The following is a 21,292-nucleotide window of genomic DNA, read 5'->3' on the forward strand; positions in this document are numbered from 1 at the left end:
CTTTTTTTAAAAAAAAATTAACCCATGGAATCAAAATTTATCAAGTGTTACAGAATCTAGAGCTCTTAGAAAATCTATGTCTTCACTCTGGGTTACCCATTCAGATAATTATGGGCACTACCATATTATTTGTTACACATTGGCCAGCAAATAAAGCCAAGACATATTAAAATTTGAGAGCAATATGGAAAAATTACCAAAGCAACATACTTCCTGCCTCCACCCACTCTGACCACTCATTCTCCCTACTGAAGTTACACAGTCACAAATAAATAAAATACAAATTATCACTACTACTTTACACGAGTCAAAGAAAACTGTTCTCCTTTCCCAATGATAATTTATTTATACTCCAGGAGGGAAAACTAGGGAAAATTAAGTCTTATACAGCAGAACATATTGAGCATGGTGAAAAACATTATACAGGAGGAGGGAAAGGCATCAAAGTAAATAAATAAAAAGAGTCAAGTTAAATTTGGAAGAAACTATACAAGTCAGCCAGAGCATGTGGAGTTAGAGAAAAATAAAGAGAGAACAGTCACATGGAATGGTATGCATTCTTTTAACTATTCAAATGAGGGGAACCCAGAGCATAGTTAAAATCTGACCATAGAGAGTTAAAGGTTACTAGGTCAAAGTGCACTGTCCATATATACTATTCGCTGCCACCCTGGCTACTGAATGCTCACTTTAATGATAATGGCATAATAATGAGAAAAATCACTTACAAATAATTTTTTTAATATTAGAAGCAGGTCAGAGATGGATTACTTAGCTCTATCTTGAAGGAAATTCTTTTCAAGTTTGAGAGGGGGTTATATGGTAGACCAGAAATGAAGTCACAGACAAAAAAAGATAAATTATACATTAAAAGATTAACATAAACCTGCAGGCTCAAAGAAGGCTTCTGAGAACTGCCCACCCTCTTGCTTCATCTGCTGACTCTGAGCAAGTCAGTGGAGGTAATAAATAATGTAGTGGCATACCCATATTGTTTAACTTTTTTATATTTATCAGTTCCACTGCTTAGATGAGGAAAATAAGAAGGCTGACTCTTCTGGTACCCTGGAAAAGTGGACTTGTGTTCAGAAAAATGTAGGTAGCATGGTAAGTTAGAGTTCTTTCCCTGTCTTACCATTGCTTCAGAATACTGGGCTCACCCAAAGGAGAGTAGAACTGTAAATCAGCATCTTACACTAAACTTCTAACTAAGTAAAAAATAAATAGATTGACATGTAATTTCTAGCCTTAAGTAACTTCTAATCTAACCATAAGTAAGCCCATTACCAGATTTCTATGCAACTCTTTTAATATTTTTCTCCTTTCCTTCCACTTACATTTTCTTGAAAAAGTTCAGGATGCATGCCTCGAACGAAATGCAAAGCGAACATCAACTGATCAGCCTGAAAAGAATAACAGATGTTATCTTGCTTTTTCTAAATTTGTGTTTTTGGAAAAGCATAGTCCTTAAATTTTGGTTCACAAAATCTGTATTCTGTCATCTAATAATCTACTTTTATCAATATAAGAAATGACTATTCAGGTGGCATCTACATATGACAACTCTTCTAAGTTGGGGATGAGAGTACAGAGAGAGTGCTAACACTTTTAGAGACAGTGCTAAGGATTAATCAGTGTGTACATCTCATTAAAAAAAAAAAACAGATTTAACTAGCTGAAATATGATTGTGAGGTTTAGATTAGTCATTACAAACCAGATCAAACTTTTGCATTAGTAATCTTCAATTTGTCATTGTGTATGTTATATTCTCCTGAATATTCTGTATGCCCCTAAATCAAGAAACTTCACTTCTAGAAATTTATGCAAGGGATCATAAATGTACTCCTAGAGAAGAAATAAGGATATTCATTGCAAGGTTTTTAAAATATTTATTTATTTGGCTGTGCCGGGTCTTAGTCACGGCACACGGGATCTTCGCTGTGGCACGTAGGATCTTCAGTGTAGTGTGCGGGATCTTTGTTGCGTCATGCGGGGTCTTTGGTTGTGGCATGAAGACTCTTAGTTGTGGCATGTGGACTCTTAGTTGCAGCACGTGAACTCTTAGTTGCGGCATGCTTGTTGGATCTAGTTCCCTGTCCAGGGATCAAACCCAGGCCCCCTACATTGGGAGCATGGAGTCTTAACCACTGGACCAGCAGGGAAGTCCCGCAAGGCTTTTTATAATGGAGGGAAAACTGAAATAAATGTTCAAAAGTCTATCATGAATAACAGTCAAATCAAAGTGTATAGCATAGCTCATATTGTTTATTTAAACAAATATGTTTATATAAACAGATATAGATATATATCTGCAAAAGAAATTAGAAATAGATATCAAAATTTTTATCAGTGATTTATTTTTGAGATTACAGGTTATTTTTATTTCCTTATTTTTTCTCAGGTGTATTTTGCAAACTTTCTAAAATAAGCTTATATCATTTCCGTAAAAAAAAACAGCAACCAGTTTACTAACATAGCAAAACCATCTGCTCAAGCACCATCTTTCCTACCAAGTTCTAATTCAAACTTTATTTAGCTTTTCCCATATTGTAAATAATACTTTATTCATATATAATATTATATCTGTGCATGCTTATAAACCTACAGATAAATATAAGGATATTACAATACAATATATGCAAAAGATATGCTCAACAAAAAAAGATCCTCCTGTAAATACTACGAGCAAGTGATCTCCTTGCCTGCAAGAAAACCACCCTGTTGGAAAAATCCAGTGTCTTGAATAATACAATACAAAAGAATAATTTATTTTATAAAAGTATATATTGGGTATGTTTGTGTGTGTATATAAACATATATATATCGCAAGTACTCAATAAATATGTATTAAGTGAATAACTAAAAAACAAACATATGTTCACAACTACAACATAGTCAATGAGTGAAAATAAAGCATTAAAAACTGGAAGCAGATGGCCATCACTCAGGTATGAGAAAAACAGTTACAACCAACTACAGTGTATATAAAATAGCTACCATGTGACTTAAAATATATAAAAAGCAAGGCATATCATTGGGAGAGATGTGTAATGTTCTTAGGAAGTAGAAGGTTAGAATTCAGGTTTGGCTGGGGACTTCGCTGGTGGTCCAATGGTTAAGAATCCGTCTTGCAATGCACTGGACACCGGTTCAATCCCTGGTCGGGGAACTAAGATTCCCACATGCCGTGAGGCAACTAAGCCCGCGTGCCACAACTACTGAGCCCACGCACTCTGGAGCCTGTGCATCACAACTAGAGAGAAGCCCGTGCACTGCACTGAAGAGCCCACTCTCCACAGTGAAAGATCCCGCATGCCACAACTAAGACCCAATGCATCCAAAAAATAAATAAGTAAATAAATAAATATAAAAAAAGAGAATATTAAAAAACGGAATTCAGGTTTGGGATTGAACAGTAACTAGTTGTATAAAGTAGTAAGATGCTTATTTTACACACTAACGAATATTGTAAATGATTATAATAGCATCCCTCATCTAAGGTAAAGAAATAATGATTAAGATAAACAAGACAATAAATGTATTACTTTGAAGGCTTTATTACTTAATAATATAGTTAATTCTTTTTTACACACATATAATGCACACACAATATTAATACATTTATTTAGCCATTTCTTTCTTTGAACTAAGGAAGAGTAATGTAGTCTCTAGTGTTAGTGGAGAGAAGAGAAGGCTCTACAACTCTCTGAGCCCCAGATTATCCACTGGAGTCAATGAACTACTTTACTGATTATTACTGAGCCCAAGCTCTAAAATGTTGGCCAAGAATAGGCACATATTATGTAGTCACTAAATGGGTAATGGTGGTCATCCTTTTCTTTGTTTTCTGGTCACAGAAGACATCCTGACCTTAGGGATCAGCCTATAATCAAGTTGGCCCAATCTCAATATATCGCGCCACAGATAATGGTACAAGGGATGCCATATGACCTAAGCCAGGCTGACCAGGATCATCTTCTATGATTTTCCAACTGGGAGATGGCAGAAGAAAGCTGTTTATGGCAGCTGTCTGGTTGCCTAGCTGTACCAATGAATCCCTTTAGCCATAAGAATTTAACAATGATTTTGTAATGAGGAACAATGATAATTCAAGAATAAACCTAAAAATACAGTTTACTGAGAGACAGAGGACACATTTCCAATTACACTTAGGTAAAATCAAGAATGAATTAATCAAGCTTAAGGATTTTCTGAATATTTGTTTCAAAAACAAAACCTGTCAATAACCAGAGTTTAGAAAACATTTTGGACCTATAATATCCTTGATCTTCCCAGTTTACGAGTCAGAAAATTTGGCTGTTTTAATTTAAGTTCAATTTATTTCAGTATGCTTGGGTTCTGTTACGAAATAATTTAATATCAAGAGGATACATAATAAACAAAATTTCAACTGATCATCTACATAATTTACTAGCTGAATGAAGAAAAACAGTTAAGAGACAGTAGACCACTGGATGGTATATGTCAGCCACATATTCCATACCATGCCATCACACACACATCATACGCTAGTAAAAATTCAAAAAGAGTGAGACTATTAGAGCAGGATTAATACAATATGAGGGAATCTTAAAGTCAACTTTATAGCTGATAAGAAGTTCACATTTCCAAATGTAATAGTTTGTTTTAACCACATCCTATTACCAAAACGTCTTTGGTATCATGCAAAATGGGTTTGAATTCTAGCTCCAATACCCACTACATCTGAGTAACCTAGAGAAAAGTTAAAGCTCTAAATCTTGGCTTCTTCCTTATATAATAGAATTGTTATAGGAATTAATTAACAATGTGTTAAAGCACTTAGTGCCTAGAACACCGTAAGTCTTAAAAGGCGACAGATAGTAACTATCTGCTTTACAGTAAAAAGATATAGTACGTAATATTGGAAAGGAAATTTATTTCAAAAATATTCCATAAATCCCACAAATCTCAGAGACTAAGAAGCAGTAGAAACTACAATTCATTCATTTTATTTCTACTCTATAATATTCATTGCTTTCAAATATGTTTAATGAAAAGTCTAAGTAGATGTTACCATATGAAGAAAAATCTTGTTTTAATCTCAAAGAAGTTGACATAGGATAGAACTTAGGCACTCACACTTGTGCTTGAAGCTAAATCATACATTTTAAAAAAATTCCATGCACATTTACTTATACTTCGAGAAACACTAAAGGGTTAGATACAATACTAAAAGTTTCAAAGTTATCTAAGCAAACAAAAATTATCTAAATTACCAAGATTCACTTTAATAACCAGAGGTTATAAAATTTCTAAACACCCAACCAGAGAACTTCCACATTTTTATTATAAAAAAACACATTTTGATAGGAAAAATACCATGATTCAAATTAAATGAGATGTAAGATAAATACAATCATGAGATGCTATAATTATTTTATTTGTAAAACAATATTCATCTGAATTTTAATCAATCAACTAGCAAATTCATTTGAAGAAAGAGGCAAGGTGAGCTGCATAGGCATAAAGCTTAGAAGGACTTTGCATGAAAAAACTTCTATTTATACATCACCAGACATTCTTCCTATACCATTTCAAATCTTTTAGACAATACTTCCATGAGGAAGGGGAAACAGTAAGAATCATATGGTCTTGCAACATTTTCTTCAACCCGTTTCTGTACTCTCACCCAATATAGTTGGAAACTATTTAATACACCAACAAATTCCATTATTTTGTATCTATTCAAAACAATAAACTGTGATGAAAAAATGATATGTAAAGGTACTAACTTGTACACAGTTTTACTATAATCATCATAAGTTTGGGGAAATCAAATGTGCTACTTATCCTAATTGTCGAAGGTACTTAGGTTACTGAAATAAACACTTCTGATCTCATGAAAAAAAAAAAAGGATATAGCTAATAATCTAAACTGAAAGTACTAGACAATTTTCCCCATTTGGTTTAGTTCATTAAAAGTCTAAATTTTCTGCTATAAAACAAGTCAATCATTTTTCTGTTCCAGGTCAAGATGCTTTCAGTTCAATGTTATGTGAATACTAATAATTCTCTGTTTCAAGAGTCTATTGTTGTCATACTGCTTTCACTAACACAACAGCAAAATTAGCATGAGAGAAGCTCTGGCAGTCACTTTAACGTGATGCTGACTGCTAAAAACCGAAAACCTTTCACTAAAATATAAAATTGGTTCCTTCCTAAGTAAGGTTAGAGTGCTAAATCTTGAGAAATGCACCTCAGTTTTACAGTTAATGTGCTTTCTGAATTTTTATTCACCACTGAAACTCAATGGAATGCTGAATTCAAGATGAATAGATTTAATATTACTCCTATAGAAACATGAATTTCACAAAACAGATATTCCATTATCAATTAAAAACCTGTCTTAAGAGACCTTCAAGATGGCGGAGGAGTAAGATGTGGAGATCACCTTCTTCCACACAAATACATCAGAAATACAACTACGTGTGGAACAACTACTACAGAACACCTACTGAATGCTGGCAGAAGACCTCAGACTTCCCAAAAGGCAAGAAACTCCCCATGTACCTGGGTGGGGCAAAAGAAAAAAAAAAACAGAGACAAAAAAAATAGGGATGGGACCTGCACCTCTGGGAGGGAGCTGTGAAGGAGGAAAAGTTTCCACACACTAGGAAACCCCTTCACTGGTGGAGACGGGGCGTGGTGGGGGGGAAGCATCGGAGCCATGGAGGAGAGCGCAGCAACAGGGGTGCGGAGGGCAAAGCAGAGGGATTCCCGCACAGAGGATCGGTGCCAACCAGCACTCACCAGCCTGAGAGGTTTGTCTGCTCACCCGCTGGGATGGGTGGGGGCTGGGAGCTGAGGCTCGGGCTTCGGAGGTCAGATCTCAGGGAAAGGACTGGGGTTGGCTGCGTGAACACAGCCTGAAGGGGGCTAATGCACCACAGCAAGCCGGAAGGGAGTCCGGGAAAAAGTCTGGACCTGCCTAAGAGGCAAGAGACCATTGTCTCAGGGTGCGCGAAGAGAGGGGATTCAGAGCACTGCCTAAACAAGCTCCAGAGATGCGCAAAAGCCATGGCTATCAGCGTGCACACCAGAGATGGGCAGGAAACACAAACGCTGCTGCTGCAGCCAACAAGAAACCTGTGTGCAAGCACAGGTCACTATCCACACCACCCCTCCCGGGAGCCTGTGCAGCCCGCCACTGCCAGGGTCAGGTGATGCAGGAACAACATCCCCGGAGGAACAAACGGGGCACCTCAGGTTGTTGCAATGTCACACTGGCCTCTGCCGCTGCAGGCTCGCCCCGCATTCAGTACCCCTCCCTCCCCCTGTGTGAGCCAGAACCATCTAGTCAGCTGCTACTTTAACCCTGTCCTGTCTGAGCCAAGAACAGACGTCCTCAGGTGACCTATACGCAGAGGTGGGGTCAAATCCAAAGATGAACCCCAGGAGCTGGGCAAACAGAGAAAGGGAAATTTCTCCCAACAGCCTCAGGAGCAGCGGATTAAATCTCCACAATCAACTTGGTGTACCCTGCATCTTTGGAATACCTGAAGAGACAACAAATCATCCCAAATTGAGGTGGTGGACTTTTGGAGCTACTGTAGGGTTGGGGTTTGCTTTCTGCATCTAATTTGTTCCTGGTTTTATGTTTATCTTTGTTTAATATTTAGAGTTTATTATCATTGGTAGATTTGTTTATTGATTTGGTTGCTCTCTTCCTCCTTTTTTTTAATATATAGATATATATATATTTTTTCCTTTTTCTCTTTTTGTGAGTGTTTACGTATATGCTTCTTTGTGTGATTTTTGTCTGTATAGCTTTGCTTTTACCATTTGTCCTAGGGTTCTGTCTGTCTGTTTTTTTTTTTTATTTTTTAGCATAGCTTTTAGCGCTTGTTATGACTGGTAGATTTGTTTTTTGGTTTGGTTGCTCTCTTCTTTCTTATTTTCTTTTTTTTTTAACTACTTTTTAACTTTTTAAATTTTTAATAATTATTTTTTATTTTAATAACTTTATGGTATTTTATTTTATTTTTTCTTCTTTCTCTTTTTCTCCTTTTTCTTCTGACCTATGTGACTGACAGGGTCTGGTGCCCCGGGCGGGTGTCAGGCCTGTGCCTCTGAGGTGGGAGGGCTGAGTTCAGGACACTGATCTACCAGAGACCTCCCGGCTCCATGTGATATCAAAAGGCAAAACCTCTCCCAGAGATCTCCATCTCAACGACCAGCAAGCTACAGTGCTTGACACACTATGCGAAACAACTAGCAAGACAGGAACACAACCCCACCTATTAGCAGAAAGGCTGCCTAAAATCATGATAAAGTCACAGACACGGCAAAACACACCATCAGACGTGGTTTTGCCCACCAGAAAGACAAGATCCAGCCTCATCCACCAGAACACAGGCACCAGTCCCCTCCACCAAGAAGGCTACACAACCCACTGAACCAACCTTAGCCACTGCAGGAAGACACCAAAAACAACAGGAAGTACGAACCTGCAGCCTGTGGAAAAGAGACCCCAAACACGGTAAGTTAAGCAAAATGAAAAGAGAGAGAAACACACAGCAGATGAAGGAGCAAGGTAAAAACCCAACAGACCAAACAAATGAAGAGGAAATAGTCAGTCTACCTGAAAAAGAATTCAGAGTAATGATAGTAAAGATGATCCAAAATCTTGGAAACAGAATGGAGAAAATACAAGAAACATTTAACAAGGACCTAGAAGAACTAAAGAGCAAACAAACAGTGATGAACAACACAATAAACGAAATTAAAAATTCTCTAGAGGGAATCAATAGCAGAATAACTGAGGCAGAAGAACGGATAAGTGACCTGGAAGATAAAATAGTGGAAATAACTACTGCAGAGCAGAATAAAGAAAAAAGAATGAAAAGAATTGAGGACAGTCTTAGAGACCTCTGGGACAATATTAAAGCCACCAACATTCGAATATTGGGGTTCCAAAGAAGAAGAGAAAAAGAAAGGGACTGAGAAAATATTTGAAGAGATTATAGTTGAAAACTTCTCTAATATGGGATAGGAAAAGGTCAAGTTCAGGAAGCGCAGAGAGTCCCATATAGGATAAATACAAGGAGAAACACGCCAAGACACATATTAATCAAACTATCAAAAATTAAACAAAAAGAAAAAATTTTAAAAGCAGCAAGGGAAAAACAACAAATAACATACAAGGGAATCTCCATAACATTAACAGCTGATCTTTCAGCAAAAACTCTGCAAGCCAGAAGGGAGTGAGGGGACATATTTAAAGTGATGAAAGGGAAAAACCTACAACCGCGATTACTCTACCTAGCAAGGATCTCATTCAGATTCGATGGAGAAATGAAAACCTTTACAGACAAGCAAAAGCTAAGAGAATTCAGCACCACCAAACCAGCTTTACAACAAATGCTAAAGGAACTTATCTAGGCAGGAAACACAAGAGAAGGAAAATAACTACAATAGCACACCCAAAACAATTAAGAAAATGGTAATAGGAACACACATATCAATAATTACCTTAAATGTAAATGGATTAAATGCACCAACCAAAAGACATAGACTGGTTGAATGGATACAAAAACAAGACCCATATATATGCTGTCTACAAGACACCCACTTCACACCTAGGGACACATACAGACTGAAAGTGAGGGGATGGAAAAACATATTCCATGCAAATGGAAATCAAAAGAAAGCTGGAGTAGCAATTCTCATATCAGACAAAATAGACTTTAAAATAAAGACTATTACAAGAGACAAAGAAGGACACTACATAATGATCAAGGGATCAAACCAAGAAGAAGATATAACAATTGTAAATATTTATGCACCCAAAATAGGAGCACCTCAATACATAAGGCAAATGCTAACAGCCATAAAAGGGAGAAATGGACAGTAACACAATCATAGTAGGGGACTTTAACACCCCACTTTCACCAATGGACAAATCATCCAAAATGAAAATAAATAAGGAAACACAAGCTTTAAATGATACATTAAACAAGATGGACTTAATTGATATTTATAGGATATTCCATCCAAAAACAACAGAATACTCTTTCTTCTCAAGTGCTCCTGGAACATTCTCCAGGATAGATAATATCTTGGGTCAGAAATCAAGCCTTGGTAAATTTACGAAAATTGAAATTGTATCAAGTATCTTTTCTAACCAAAAAGCTATGAGACTAGATATCAATTACAGAAAAAATCTGTAAAAACTACAAACACATGGAAGCTAAACAATATACTACTAAATAACCAAGAGATCACTACAGAAATCAAAGAGGAAATAAAAAAATACCTAGAAACAAATGACAATGAAAAAACAATGACCCAAAACCTATGGGATGCAGCAAAAGCAGCTCTAAGAGGGAAGATTATAGCAATACAATCCTACCTCAAGAAACAAGAAACATCTCAAATAAACAACATAACCTTACACCTAAAGCAATTAGAGAAAGAACAAAAAAAGCCAACAGAAGGAAAGAAATCATAAAGATCAGAGCAGAAATAAATGAAAAAGAAATGAAGGAAACAATAGCAAAGATCAATAAAACTAAAAGTTTGTTCTTTGAGAAGATAAACAAAATTGATAAACCATTAGACAGACTCATCAAGAAAAAAAGGGAGTAGACTCATATCAACAGAATTAGACATGAAAAAGGAGAAGTAACAACTGACACTGCAGAAATACAGAGGATCATGAGAGATTACTACAAGCAACTATATAACAATATAATGGTCAACCTGGAAGAAATGGACAGATTCTTAGAAATGCACAACCTTCCAAGACTGAACCAGGAAGAAGTAGAAAATATGAACAGACCATTCACAAGCACTGAAATTGAGACTGTGATTAAGAATCTTCCAGCAAACAAAAGCCCAGGACCAGATGGCTTCACAGGCGAATTCTATCAAATATTTAGAGAAGAGCTAACACCCATCCTTCTCAAACTCTTCCAAAATGTAGCACATGCAGGAACACTTCGAAACTCATTCTATGAGGCCACCATCATCCTGATACCAAAACCAGACAAAGATGTCACAAAGAAAGAAAACTACAGGCCAATATCACTAATGAACATAGATGCAAAAATCCTCAAAAAAATACTAGCAAACAGAATGCAACAGCACATTAAAAGGATCATACACCATGATCAAGTGGGGTTTATCCCAGGAATGCAAGGATTCTTCAATATATGCAAATCAATCAATGTGATAAACCATATTAACAAACTGAAGGAGAAAAACCATATGATCATCTCAATAGATGCAGAAAAAGCTTTTGACAAAATTCAACACCCATTTATGATAAAAACTCTCCAGAAAGTGGGCATAGTGGGAACTTACCTCAACATAATAAGGCCATATATGACAAACCCACAGGCAACATCGTTCTCAATGGTGAAAAACTGAAACCATTTCCACTAAGATCAGGAACAAGACAAGGTTGTCGACTCTCAGCACTATTATTCAACATAGTTTTGGAAGTTTTAGCCACAGCAATCAGAGAAGAAAAAGAAATAAAATGAATCCAATTCAGAAAATAAGAACTAAAACTGTCACTGCTTGCAGATGACATGATACTATACATAGAGAATCCTAAAGATGCTACCAGAAAACTACTAGAGCTAATCAACAAATTTGGTAAAGTAGCAGGATACGATGTTAATGTACAGAATTCTCTTGTATTCCTATACACTAATGATGAAACATCTGAAAGAGAAATTATGGAAACACTCCCATTTACCATTGCAACAAAAAGAATAAAATACCTAGGAATAAACCTACCTAGGGAGACAAAAGACCTGTATGCAGAAAATTATAAGACACTGATGAAAGAAATTAAAGATGATACAAATAGATGGAAAGATATACCATGTTCCTGGATTGGAAGAATCAACATTGTGAAAATGACTCTACTACCCAAAGCAATCTACAGATTCAATGCAATCCCTATCAAACTACCAATGGCATTTTTCACAGAACTAGAACAAAAATTTTCACAATTTGTATGGAAACACAAAAGACCCCAAATAGCCGAAGCAATCTTGAGAAAGAAAAACTGAGCTGGAGGAATCAGGCTCCCTATCTTCAGACTATACAAAGCCACAGTAATCAAGACAGTATGGTACTGGCACAGAAACAGAAATATAGACCAATGGAACAGGCTAGAAAGCCCAGAGATAAACCCACACACATATAGTCACCTTATCTTTGATACAGGAGGCAAGAATATACAATGGAGAAAAGACAGCCTCTTCAATACATGGTGCTGGGAAAACAGGACAGCTATATATAAAAGAATGAAATTAGAACACTCCCTAACACCATACACACAAAAAAACTCAAAATGGATTAGCGACCTAAATAAAAGGCCAGACACTATAAAACTCTTAGAGGAAACCACAGGCAGAACACTCTATGACATAAATCACAGCAAGATCCTTTATGACTCACCTCCTAGAGAAATGGAAATAAAAAGAAAAATAAACAAATGGGACCTAACGAAACTTAAAAGCTTTTGTACAGCAAAGGAAACCATAAACAAGATGAAAAGACAACCCTCAGAATGGGAGAAAATATTTGCAAATGAAGAAACTGACAAAGGATTAATCTCCAAAATTTACAAGCAGCTCATGCAACTCAGTATCAAAAAAACAAACAACCAATCCAAAAATGGTCAGAAGACCTAAATAGACATTTCTCCAGAGAAGATATAAAGATTGCCAACAAACACATGAAAGAATGCTCAACATCACTATTCGTTAGAGAAATGCAAATCAAAACTACAATGAGGTATCACCTCACACCGGTCAGAATGGCCGTCATCAAAAAATCTACAAACAATAAATGCTGGAGAGGATGTGGAGAAAAGGGAAGCCTCTTGCACTGTTGGTGGGAATATAAATTGATACAGCCACTATGCAGAACAGTATGGAGGTTCCTTAATAAACTAAAAATAGAACTACCATATGACCCAGCAATCCCACTACTGGGCATATACCCTGAGAAAACCATAATTCAAAAAGAGTTATGTACCACAATGTTCATTGCAGCTCTGTTTACAATAGCCAGGACATGGAAGCAGCCTAAATGTCCATAGACAGATGAATGGATAACGAGATGTGGCACATATAGACAATGGAATATTACTCAGCCATAAAAAGAAACGAAATTGAGTTACTTGTAGTGAGGTGGATGGACCTAGAGTCTGTCATACAGAGTGAAGTAAGTCAGAGAAAAACAAATACCGTATGGTAACACATATATACGGAATCTAAAAAAAAAAAAAAAAAAAAAAATGGTTCTGAAGAACCTAGGGGCAGGACAGGAATAAAGATGCAGGCATAGAGAATGGACTTAAGGACATGGGAAAGGGGAAGCATAAGCTGGGACGAAGTGAGAGAGTGGCATGGACTTATATATGCTACCGAATGTGAAATAGATAGGTAGTGGGAAGCAGCCGCATAGCACAGGGAGATCAGCTCGGTGCTTTGTGACCAGCTGGGGGGGGGATGGGGGGGTGGAGGGAGATGCAAGAGGGAGGAGATATGGGAATATATGTATATGTATAGCTGATTCATTTTGTTATAAAGCAGAAACTAACACACCATTGTAAACCAATTATACTCCAATAAAGATGTTAAAAGAAAAAAAAATGTCTTAAGAATTATAAACTATAGCATTTTTAAAAAATAATTTCTACTGTTCACAATAGAAAAGTATTACTCCAGACAGGCAATGAAAAATTCCAGTTGGGTACTAAAATGTTGGGATGGTAAGCCTACAACCCCTCTTCTAGTGCAACAAAATGCTGGCTTTAGCCTAACTTAAATATACTTTTAAAAGTTAAAGTGACATAAAAGAAGTAACCCTCTGGGATTATTGGTCATTTTAAACATTTACTTTATTATATTTTCAAAATTTTCTGCGAAAAAGAAGTAACGCTCACGAAACTTGACTGATATTGTACATTAAATCATCTTGGTACTGAAATGTTTATCATATCCTTCTCTAATTACATTATTAAAATATGACAAAAGGATTTAAATCTCATCAGTAAGTATAATGTATCACTGAAAATAAAATAAGAACATATAATATAGTCACTAGAAAATAAAAAATATTAAAGCTACGTTCAGACTTGCTAAGTCTGGTGGCAGCGTGGTACAGGTGCTGCCGCTGTCTATCCCCTCAACTGCCCTTTTACCGTTTCAAACTCCCTCCTAGGGATAGATATTAAAGCATAAACTGCAGTAAGAAGCAGCTGTACCAGGAGCCCCCTTACTCCCTTGGTGACAGCAGCAGTAGCAATCAAGTAATAAAAATGCAATTCCATGTTTAAACTGTACCCCCTTGCTGTCACCACTCCAACCACCCCACAGGCACAGAACATCCTGGGGCCTCCCCTCAGGCTTGGGGCCCTGGGTCCACTGGAGCAATGCTTCTGGCATAGGCGGGAGAAACAGAGTGGGCAGAGCACAAAAACTCAAAGTATATAGATTACTGTAAAGCAAGTTTATGAGCACAAACTTTAGGACCAGCCTTGCTGGGAATGAAATTCCATTTCATTTGGCTCTGGCTCTGAGATGAATCACTAAGCGAATGAGGATGGCAGAGTCTCTAGGAAAAGCCCTTCTGCGCAGGAATGAAGAGAGAGGAGAGACACAAGGGCCAACTCCTGAGAGAGCACTGTGGATTCCTGAACTTGGGGGGCGGGAGGGGGGCAAAGAGGCTCAGGGAGGAAGGAGGACAGAATGCGCATTTTAAAACACACATTGACAACATACATGAACTTTGAAAACATTATGCTAAGTGAATAAGCAGAGGACAAACACTTATATGACTCAACTTATATGAGGTACCAAGAGTAGTCAGATTCATAAAGACAGAAAGCAGAATGGTGGTTACCAGGGGATGGGGGGATGAGGGATGGGCAATTATTTATTGGGTAGGGAGTTCCAGTTTAAGATAAAAAAACGAACCATGCAAATTAAGTAATATAGAAATCAAAAAATAAATCAATGATTAAAAAAGAAAATATTAAAACATTAACACAGACTTATTCTAAAAGCAAAACTTATTCTTTAAAATGCAAAGAAAATAGACAAATATGACAGATAGACAAATATGGCAAGTAAGGAGGAAGGTAAAAATAAACAACCTTAATAAAAGTAAACAGAAGAAAGAAAAATAAGATATTTATAAACTACAAAATTAAAAACAGTGGTAAAATCCAGAGTTGACAAGGATGCAAAGAAGAAGATACCTTAATTACTCTGTGAGTAGGAATAATAACTGGTAATAAAAACCTTTTAGAAGGCAATTTGATAATGCCAAAAAAAATTTCAAAAGTTTATATCCTTGGACCAGCCATTATACATCCATTAAGAAATCTAGAGTTCTGGTTCAAGACAGTGACACAGGAAGATCCTGAACTCACTTCCTCCTGTAGACACACCAAATCTACAGCTAAATAAGGAACAATTTCCTCTGAAAAATACCTACAGGCTGGCTGAGCAATTACCACACACTGGGCAAAAGAGAAGAAAACCACATCAAAGTGGGTGGGAGAGGCTGGGATACAGTCTTGCCATAAAACCCACCCCTGGAACAGTGACCCAAAGTTAGGAGGAAACTCAAAACCCAGACCTCTTCTTGAGGAATGAAGGGTTTGACCCCATACTAGGCACACCAACTTTAAAGACCTGCACCTGAGTAACAAGCTCCCAAAATATCTAGCTTTGCAAATCAACTGGGCTCACAACAACGATATCCACAAGACTGTACTCTTCTGAGAAACAGCTCAAAAAGGGCTCCTATGCTGGGACTCACCTGCCTCAGGGCCCAGCTCAGAAGCAGCCGATGGAGCTCAGACTTTAAGTGAAAGAGCTTCACTTGGGTAGATTAAAGCATTGGCCTGAGAGGCAGGCATCTAATCTAACACACATGTCTAAGAACTTGCTGGAACACTCTCTGGGTACATAGGCTAGTGGGCACCATCTTTGCAACCTCCATCTGCTAGCCAACAGGTGCCATCGTTGTTTTTTCCTTTTTGGGTGAGTGCCATCTTTCCGCACATGCTCTGCCTCACTCCAGGCATCAGGCGCCATATTTGCACTCTCCCTCAGCCTTGCTCTAGCCAGTGGGTGCCACCTTTCTTATTTTTTTTCTTTTTCTGGTGGGCGCCATCTTTATGTTCCCCCTCTGCCTCCCTATAGCCAGCAGGCAACCTGGTCTCACTCTCTCTCTGCCATGCTCCAGGGCACCAGTATCTCTCAGAAGTGAGCTTTATATACTTTTGGAGCCCTGATTTTTGTAGCTACAGCCAAGGGGCCATCCCTTGATCATATGGCTCTGGAGGTCAAGGGAGCTTGCATTCCTGGGTCCCATGGGAGTTAACAATTGGAGAGACAGTTCTTGGCAGGCTACTATCTCCAAGGTTCTGCACAGACGACATAATGACACACCCCCATTTTCTGTGAAAGAAGCCTATTTGCTTGTACTGGAGCTTTGGCCTGAGAGGCAGGCTTCAGGTTTGGCACACACCTAGGGGCCTATGGAACTCCTCTCAGGGATCATAGGTCAGTGAATGCCATCTTTGCCCTCTCCTTCTGCCTTACTATAGCTTGCCAGTATCTCCTAGAAAAGAGCTTATACACTTATCAGGAGCCTCCGTTTATGCAACTGCCAGTCAGGAGACACCACCAGATCACCTGGCTCAAATGGGCTTATATTTGCAGTCCCATAGGACTGTATATGTTTTCATACTTTAAAAGCTGCTCCCTGAGCATATGGCTTCAAAGCATCCTGAATCTATTGCTGACTGATATCTTCCTCTACAGGACACTGACAGGTCATGAGACACCCTCAAGCTACAGGGAGCTAATAAGAATATAATAGGCTGCTTGAACAATCACAAAGGTTTAAGAGACAACCAAGAGTTAGGGTAGGGTTGAATGATAAGGTTCAACCACCAGGACACTGGTCTAGCAACACCATTTTGGAGTCTTCCCTCCAGCCTAGTAATGTCAGGGGCTTACCCACCCATCAGTGGGCCAGCACCAGAGCCAGAAACCCCAGACCCACAGCCAGCCAATCCAAGAACCAGCTCTGCACACCAGCAGGCCAATACCAACCCCAGCCTCCCCAGCCCCCAAGCCCTTCAGCCCCAGCCCCTCCCACCAGTGGGATGGCATGAGCTCCAGCCTCCCCAGGACCTGCAGCCGGCCACCCCAGAACCTGGTCCTGCCCATCAGGAGGCCAGCATCAGCTCCAGGATCCTCAGGCCATGTGACCAGCCATGCTGGGACCCGGCCCCACACACCAGGGCCTGGCAGTCAATACATGAGGTAGGGCCTGGCAGCCACCTAGAACAGGGACCAGTCCCACTGACTAGTATGACCACAGTAGTTGGCCCTGCCGTAATAGAAGGGTCCATGCAGCCCACATAGGGGGCAACCTTAGAGCATATAGCTCTGGTAAGCAGAAGGGGGTATGCTGCTAAGCTCTATAAGACATCTCCCACATAAACCATTCTCCAAGATTGGAAAACATACTTGACTTACAGAGTTCATAGAAATAAAAACAGAGAATTCAGCAAAATGAGGAGACAGAGGAGTATATTTGAAACAAAGTAAAAAGACAAAGCCCCAGAAGAAGAACTAAGTAAAGTGGAGATAAGCAACCTACCCAATAGAGTGTTCAAGTTAATGATCATGAAGATGCTCAACAAACTCAAGAGAAGAATGGATGAACACAGAGAAAAGGTTAACAAAGAGTGAAAAAATATAAAGATGAACTAAACAGAGCTGAAGAATACAATAACTGACATAAAAAATATAGTAGAAAGGAATCAAAACAGATTAGATAATAAAAAGAAACGAATCAGTAAACTGGAAGACAGAGTAGTGGAAATCACCCAAGCGGAAGAGAAAGAAAAGAAAAAGGAATTTAAAAATTTTAGAATAGTTTAAAAAACCTCAAGGACAACATCAAGCATACTAACATTCACTTTATAGGGGTCCCACAAGGAGAAGAGAGAGAGAAAGGGGCAAATAACTTATTTGAAGAAATAATAGCTGATAATGTCCCTAACCTGAAAAGGAAAAAGACATCCAAGTCCAGAAATCACAGAGAGTCCCAAACAAGATGAAACCAAAGAGGTCTAAACAAAGACACATTATTAAAAAGTGGCAAAAATTAAAGATAAAGAAAGAATCTTAAAAGCAGCAAGAGAGAAGCAATTAGTTATACACAAGGGAACTTTCATAAGACAATGAGCTGACTTTTCAGCAGAAACTTTGCAGGGTACACAAAACAAAAAGATATAAAATATGATGTCAAAAATAGTAAACATTGGGGGAAGGTGAGTAAAAACACAGGATTGGTAGCATGCATTCAAACTTAAGAGAGCATCAACTTAAATCTTAAACTAACACACACACACAAATAGGTTATTATATATGAATCTCATGGTAACCACAAACTAAAAATCTATAAGAGATACATACAAAAAAAAGGAATCCAAACATAAAATTAAATACAGTCATCAAATCACAAGGGAAGAGTGCAAAATAAGATGACAGAAACAAAAATGAACTATAAAAATAACCAGAAAACAATTAATAAAATGGCAATAAGTACACACCCATCAATAATTACTTTAACTGTAAACAGACTAAATGTTCCAATCAAAAGACACAGAGTGGCTGAATGAATAAAAAAACAAGAGTCATATATATGCTGCCTACAAGCGACTCACTTAAGAACTAAAGACAAAAAAAAAAAAAAAGAACTAAAGACAAACACAGATTAAAGTGAGAGGATGGAAAAATCAACTCCATGAAAATGAAAACGAAAAGAAAGCTGAGCTTTCTTTAAAACAGAATTTAACAGACTTTAAAATAAAGACTGTAACAAGAGACATAAAAAGACATTACATAATGATAAAGGGATCAATCCAACGAACAGACGTAGCAACTGTAAATTATTTAAAAATGGACAAATCACATGAATAGACGTTTTTCCAAAGAAGACATACAAATGACCAACAGACACATGCAAGGATGCTAAACGTCTCTAATCATCAAGGAAATGTAAATTAAAACTGCAAAGAGATGTCACCTCACATCTGTCCAGAATGGTTATAATCCAAAAGACAACAAATAACAAGGGTTAACAAGGATGTGGAGAAAAGGGAACACTTGTGCACTGTTGGTGGGACTGTAAATTAGTACAGCCACTATGGAAAACAGTATGGAGGTTCTTCAAAAAACTTAAAGATAGAACTGCCATATGATCTAGCAATTGTACTTTTGGGGTATTTTTCAAAAGAAATGAACAAAAACACTAATTTGAAAAGATATATGCTCCCCTATGTTCACTGCAGCATTATTTACAATAGCCAAGATATGGAAGCATCCTAAGTGTCCATCCAAAGAAGAATTGATAAAGAAGATGTGGGCTGTGTGTGTATATATATATATTTATATATATATATACACACAATGCAATATTACTTGCCTATAAAAAAATAATAAAATCTTGCCATTTGCGACAACATGGATGGACCTAGAGAGTATTATGCTAAGTGAAATAAGTTAGACAGAGAAAGACAAATACCCCATATGATTTTACTTTTGTGTAGAATCTAAAAAACAAAACAAACATAACAAAACAGAAACAGATTCATAGATACAGAGAACAAACTGGTGGTTGCCTGAGGGGAGAGAGTTGGGAGATGAGTGAAATTGATGAGGAAGATTAAGAGGTACAAACTTCCAGTTATAAAATAGGTTATGGGGGTGTAATGTACAGCATAGGGAATATAGTCAATAATATTGTAATAACTTTGTATGGGGACAGATGGTTACTAGACTTATCATGTAATGTATAAAAATATCAAATCACTATGCTGTGCACCTGAAACTAATATAATATTATAAATCAATTATACTTCAATAAAAAAAGAGGAAAAAAAAAGACTTGAATCCAAGACTTGAAAGCATCAAACTCCTAGAAAAGAAAGCCACTGCTTACTTACTCGTACATGTACATAAAGGTGAAGGAACTGAACAGGATGTTCACCGAACTGCAGTCATTCATAACAACAAACAATATAGAAATAATCTAATATCCACCAGTAGAGTACTAGCGTATAATTATATTATGGAATGCCACACAACCACTCAAAATAATAAGGTTAACATATTTATACTTATGTAAAGATCTTCAGGACCTACTGCCACAAAAGAGTTGTTACAGAAGAAAATATAATGTAAGGAAAATTTTTAAAACTATATCTCTATATTTGTACATATGAATATGAAGAGAGAAGAAATAGACTATAAGGAACATATCAAACCTTGAACTGGTTTACTCTAATGAAGGACTAAGAGTTAGAGGAGAGGATGAAATGAATGTTTGAAGTTTTTTTCTATATAGCTCATTAAATTTGAAACACTTTCTGAAAATATTTTAAAATTTTGGGTAATCAAATTTTACAAAGTTTTATATGAGATAATGCATTATAAAAATGTTTAAAGATATCATGAATCTATAACGAATGAAACTACTGATACATCATCCTTATATCTAGGATCATAACTAGTGACAATTATTTGCTTACAATTCCTCATTTTACACAAGTTAAAATTGAAAGCCAAACAGCTGATTTTCAGAATTATAGTAAACTATAAGACCTATAAAAGAAAAATATATATCCATAGTTTTCAGTAAAGAAGGAATTCTGCAGAAATGCTCAACTATAATTCTTTGAATTTCCAATAACACCCCTTGTCAAAGTGCTGAAAGGTACGCTGAAGGGTTTATTCTCTGTCTGAAGTACAGATCTTCAACAAAATCACTCTAATCATAAAAAATTACTATCTCATTCTATAGTAACAATATTAAGTATGTCTTTTTCAACATTTTCTAAGAAGCCTATATAATTGGACCATAATAACTCTATTCCTCTCACTTAGTTAACTGCCTTACAAAGTGCTTTTTTAACATATCTCAAGCTATACCCAAGGACTGACATTAAAAAAAAAAGTCCTAAGTGAAAACCCTCTGTGTTTTCTATAATATTAAGAAATTTCTAAAATATGTTTCACTGTATATTCCTCTGGGTCCCCTATAATTTGAAGACTTATGACAAATTTCTTTCACAACTCAGGATCAGGTGTTAGTTTACTTTGTAATGCGAAGAATAGACAATTATTTTGTTCCCCAGCCCAGGGGACATCCAGCAGTGTCAAGAGATGATTTTGATTGTCACAGTGGGGAAAG

General features: G+C 37.2%; 1 protein-coding gene across 2 annotated transcripts in view; it reads right to left on the minus strand.

The window, feature by feature from the left end:
• Positions 1 to 21,292, minus strand: part of DYNC2H1 (dynein cytoplasmic 2 heavy chain 1) — a 368,911-nt gene that overhangs the window by 167,509 nt on the left and 180,110 nt on the right. For both annotated transcript variants that reach the window (XM_036860514.1, XM_036860513.1), the window contains exon 71: positions 1,338 to 1,403. In XM_036860514.1, coding sequence (XP_036716409.1) covers positions 1,338 to 1,403 — 66 coding nt within the window. The remainder of the gene's footprint in view (positions 1 to 1,337; positions 1,404 to 21,292) is intronic.

This window comes from Balaenoptera musculus, chromosome 8 (genome assembly GCF_009873245.2).
Source record: "Balaenoptera musculus isolate JJ_BM4_2016_0621 chromosome 8, mBalMus1.pri.v3, whole genome shotgun sequence".
NCBI classification, from domain to species: domain Eukaryota; kingdom Metazoa; phylum Chordata; class Mammalia; order Artiodactyla; family Balaenopteridae; genus Balaenoptera; species Balaenoptera musculus.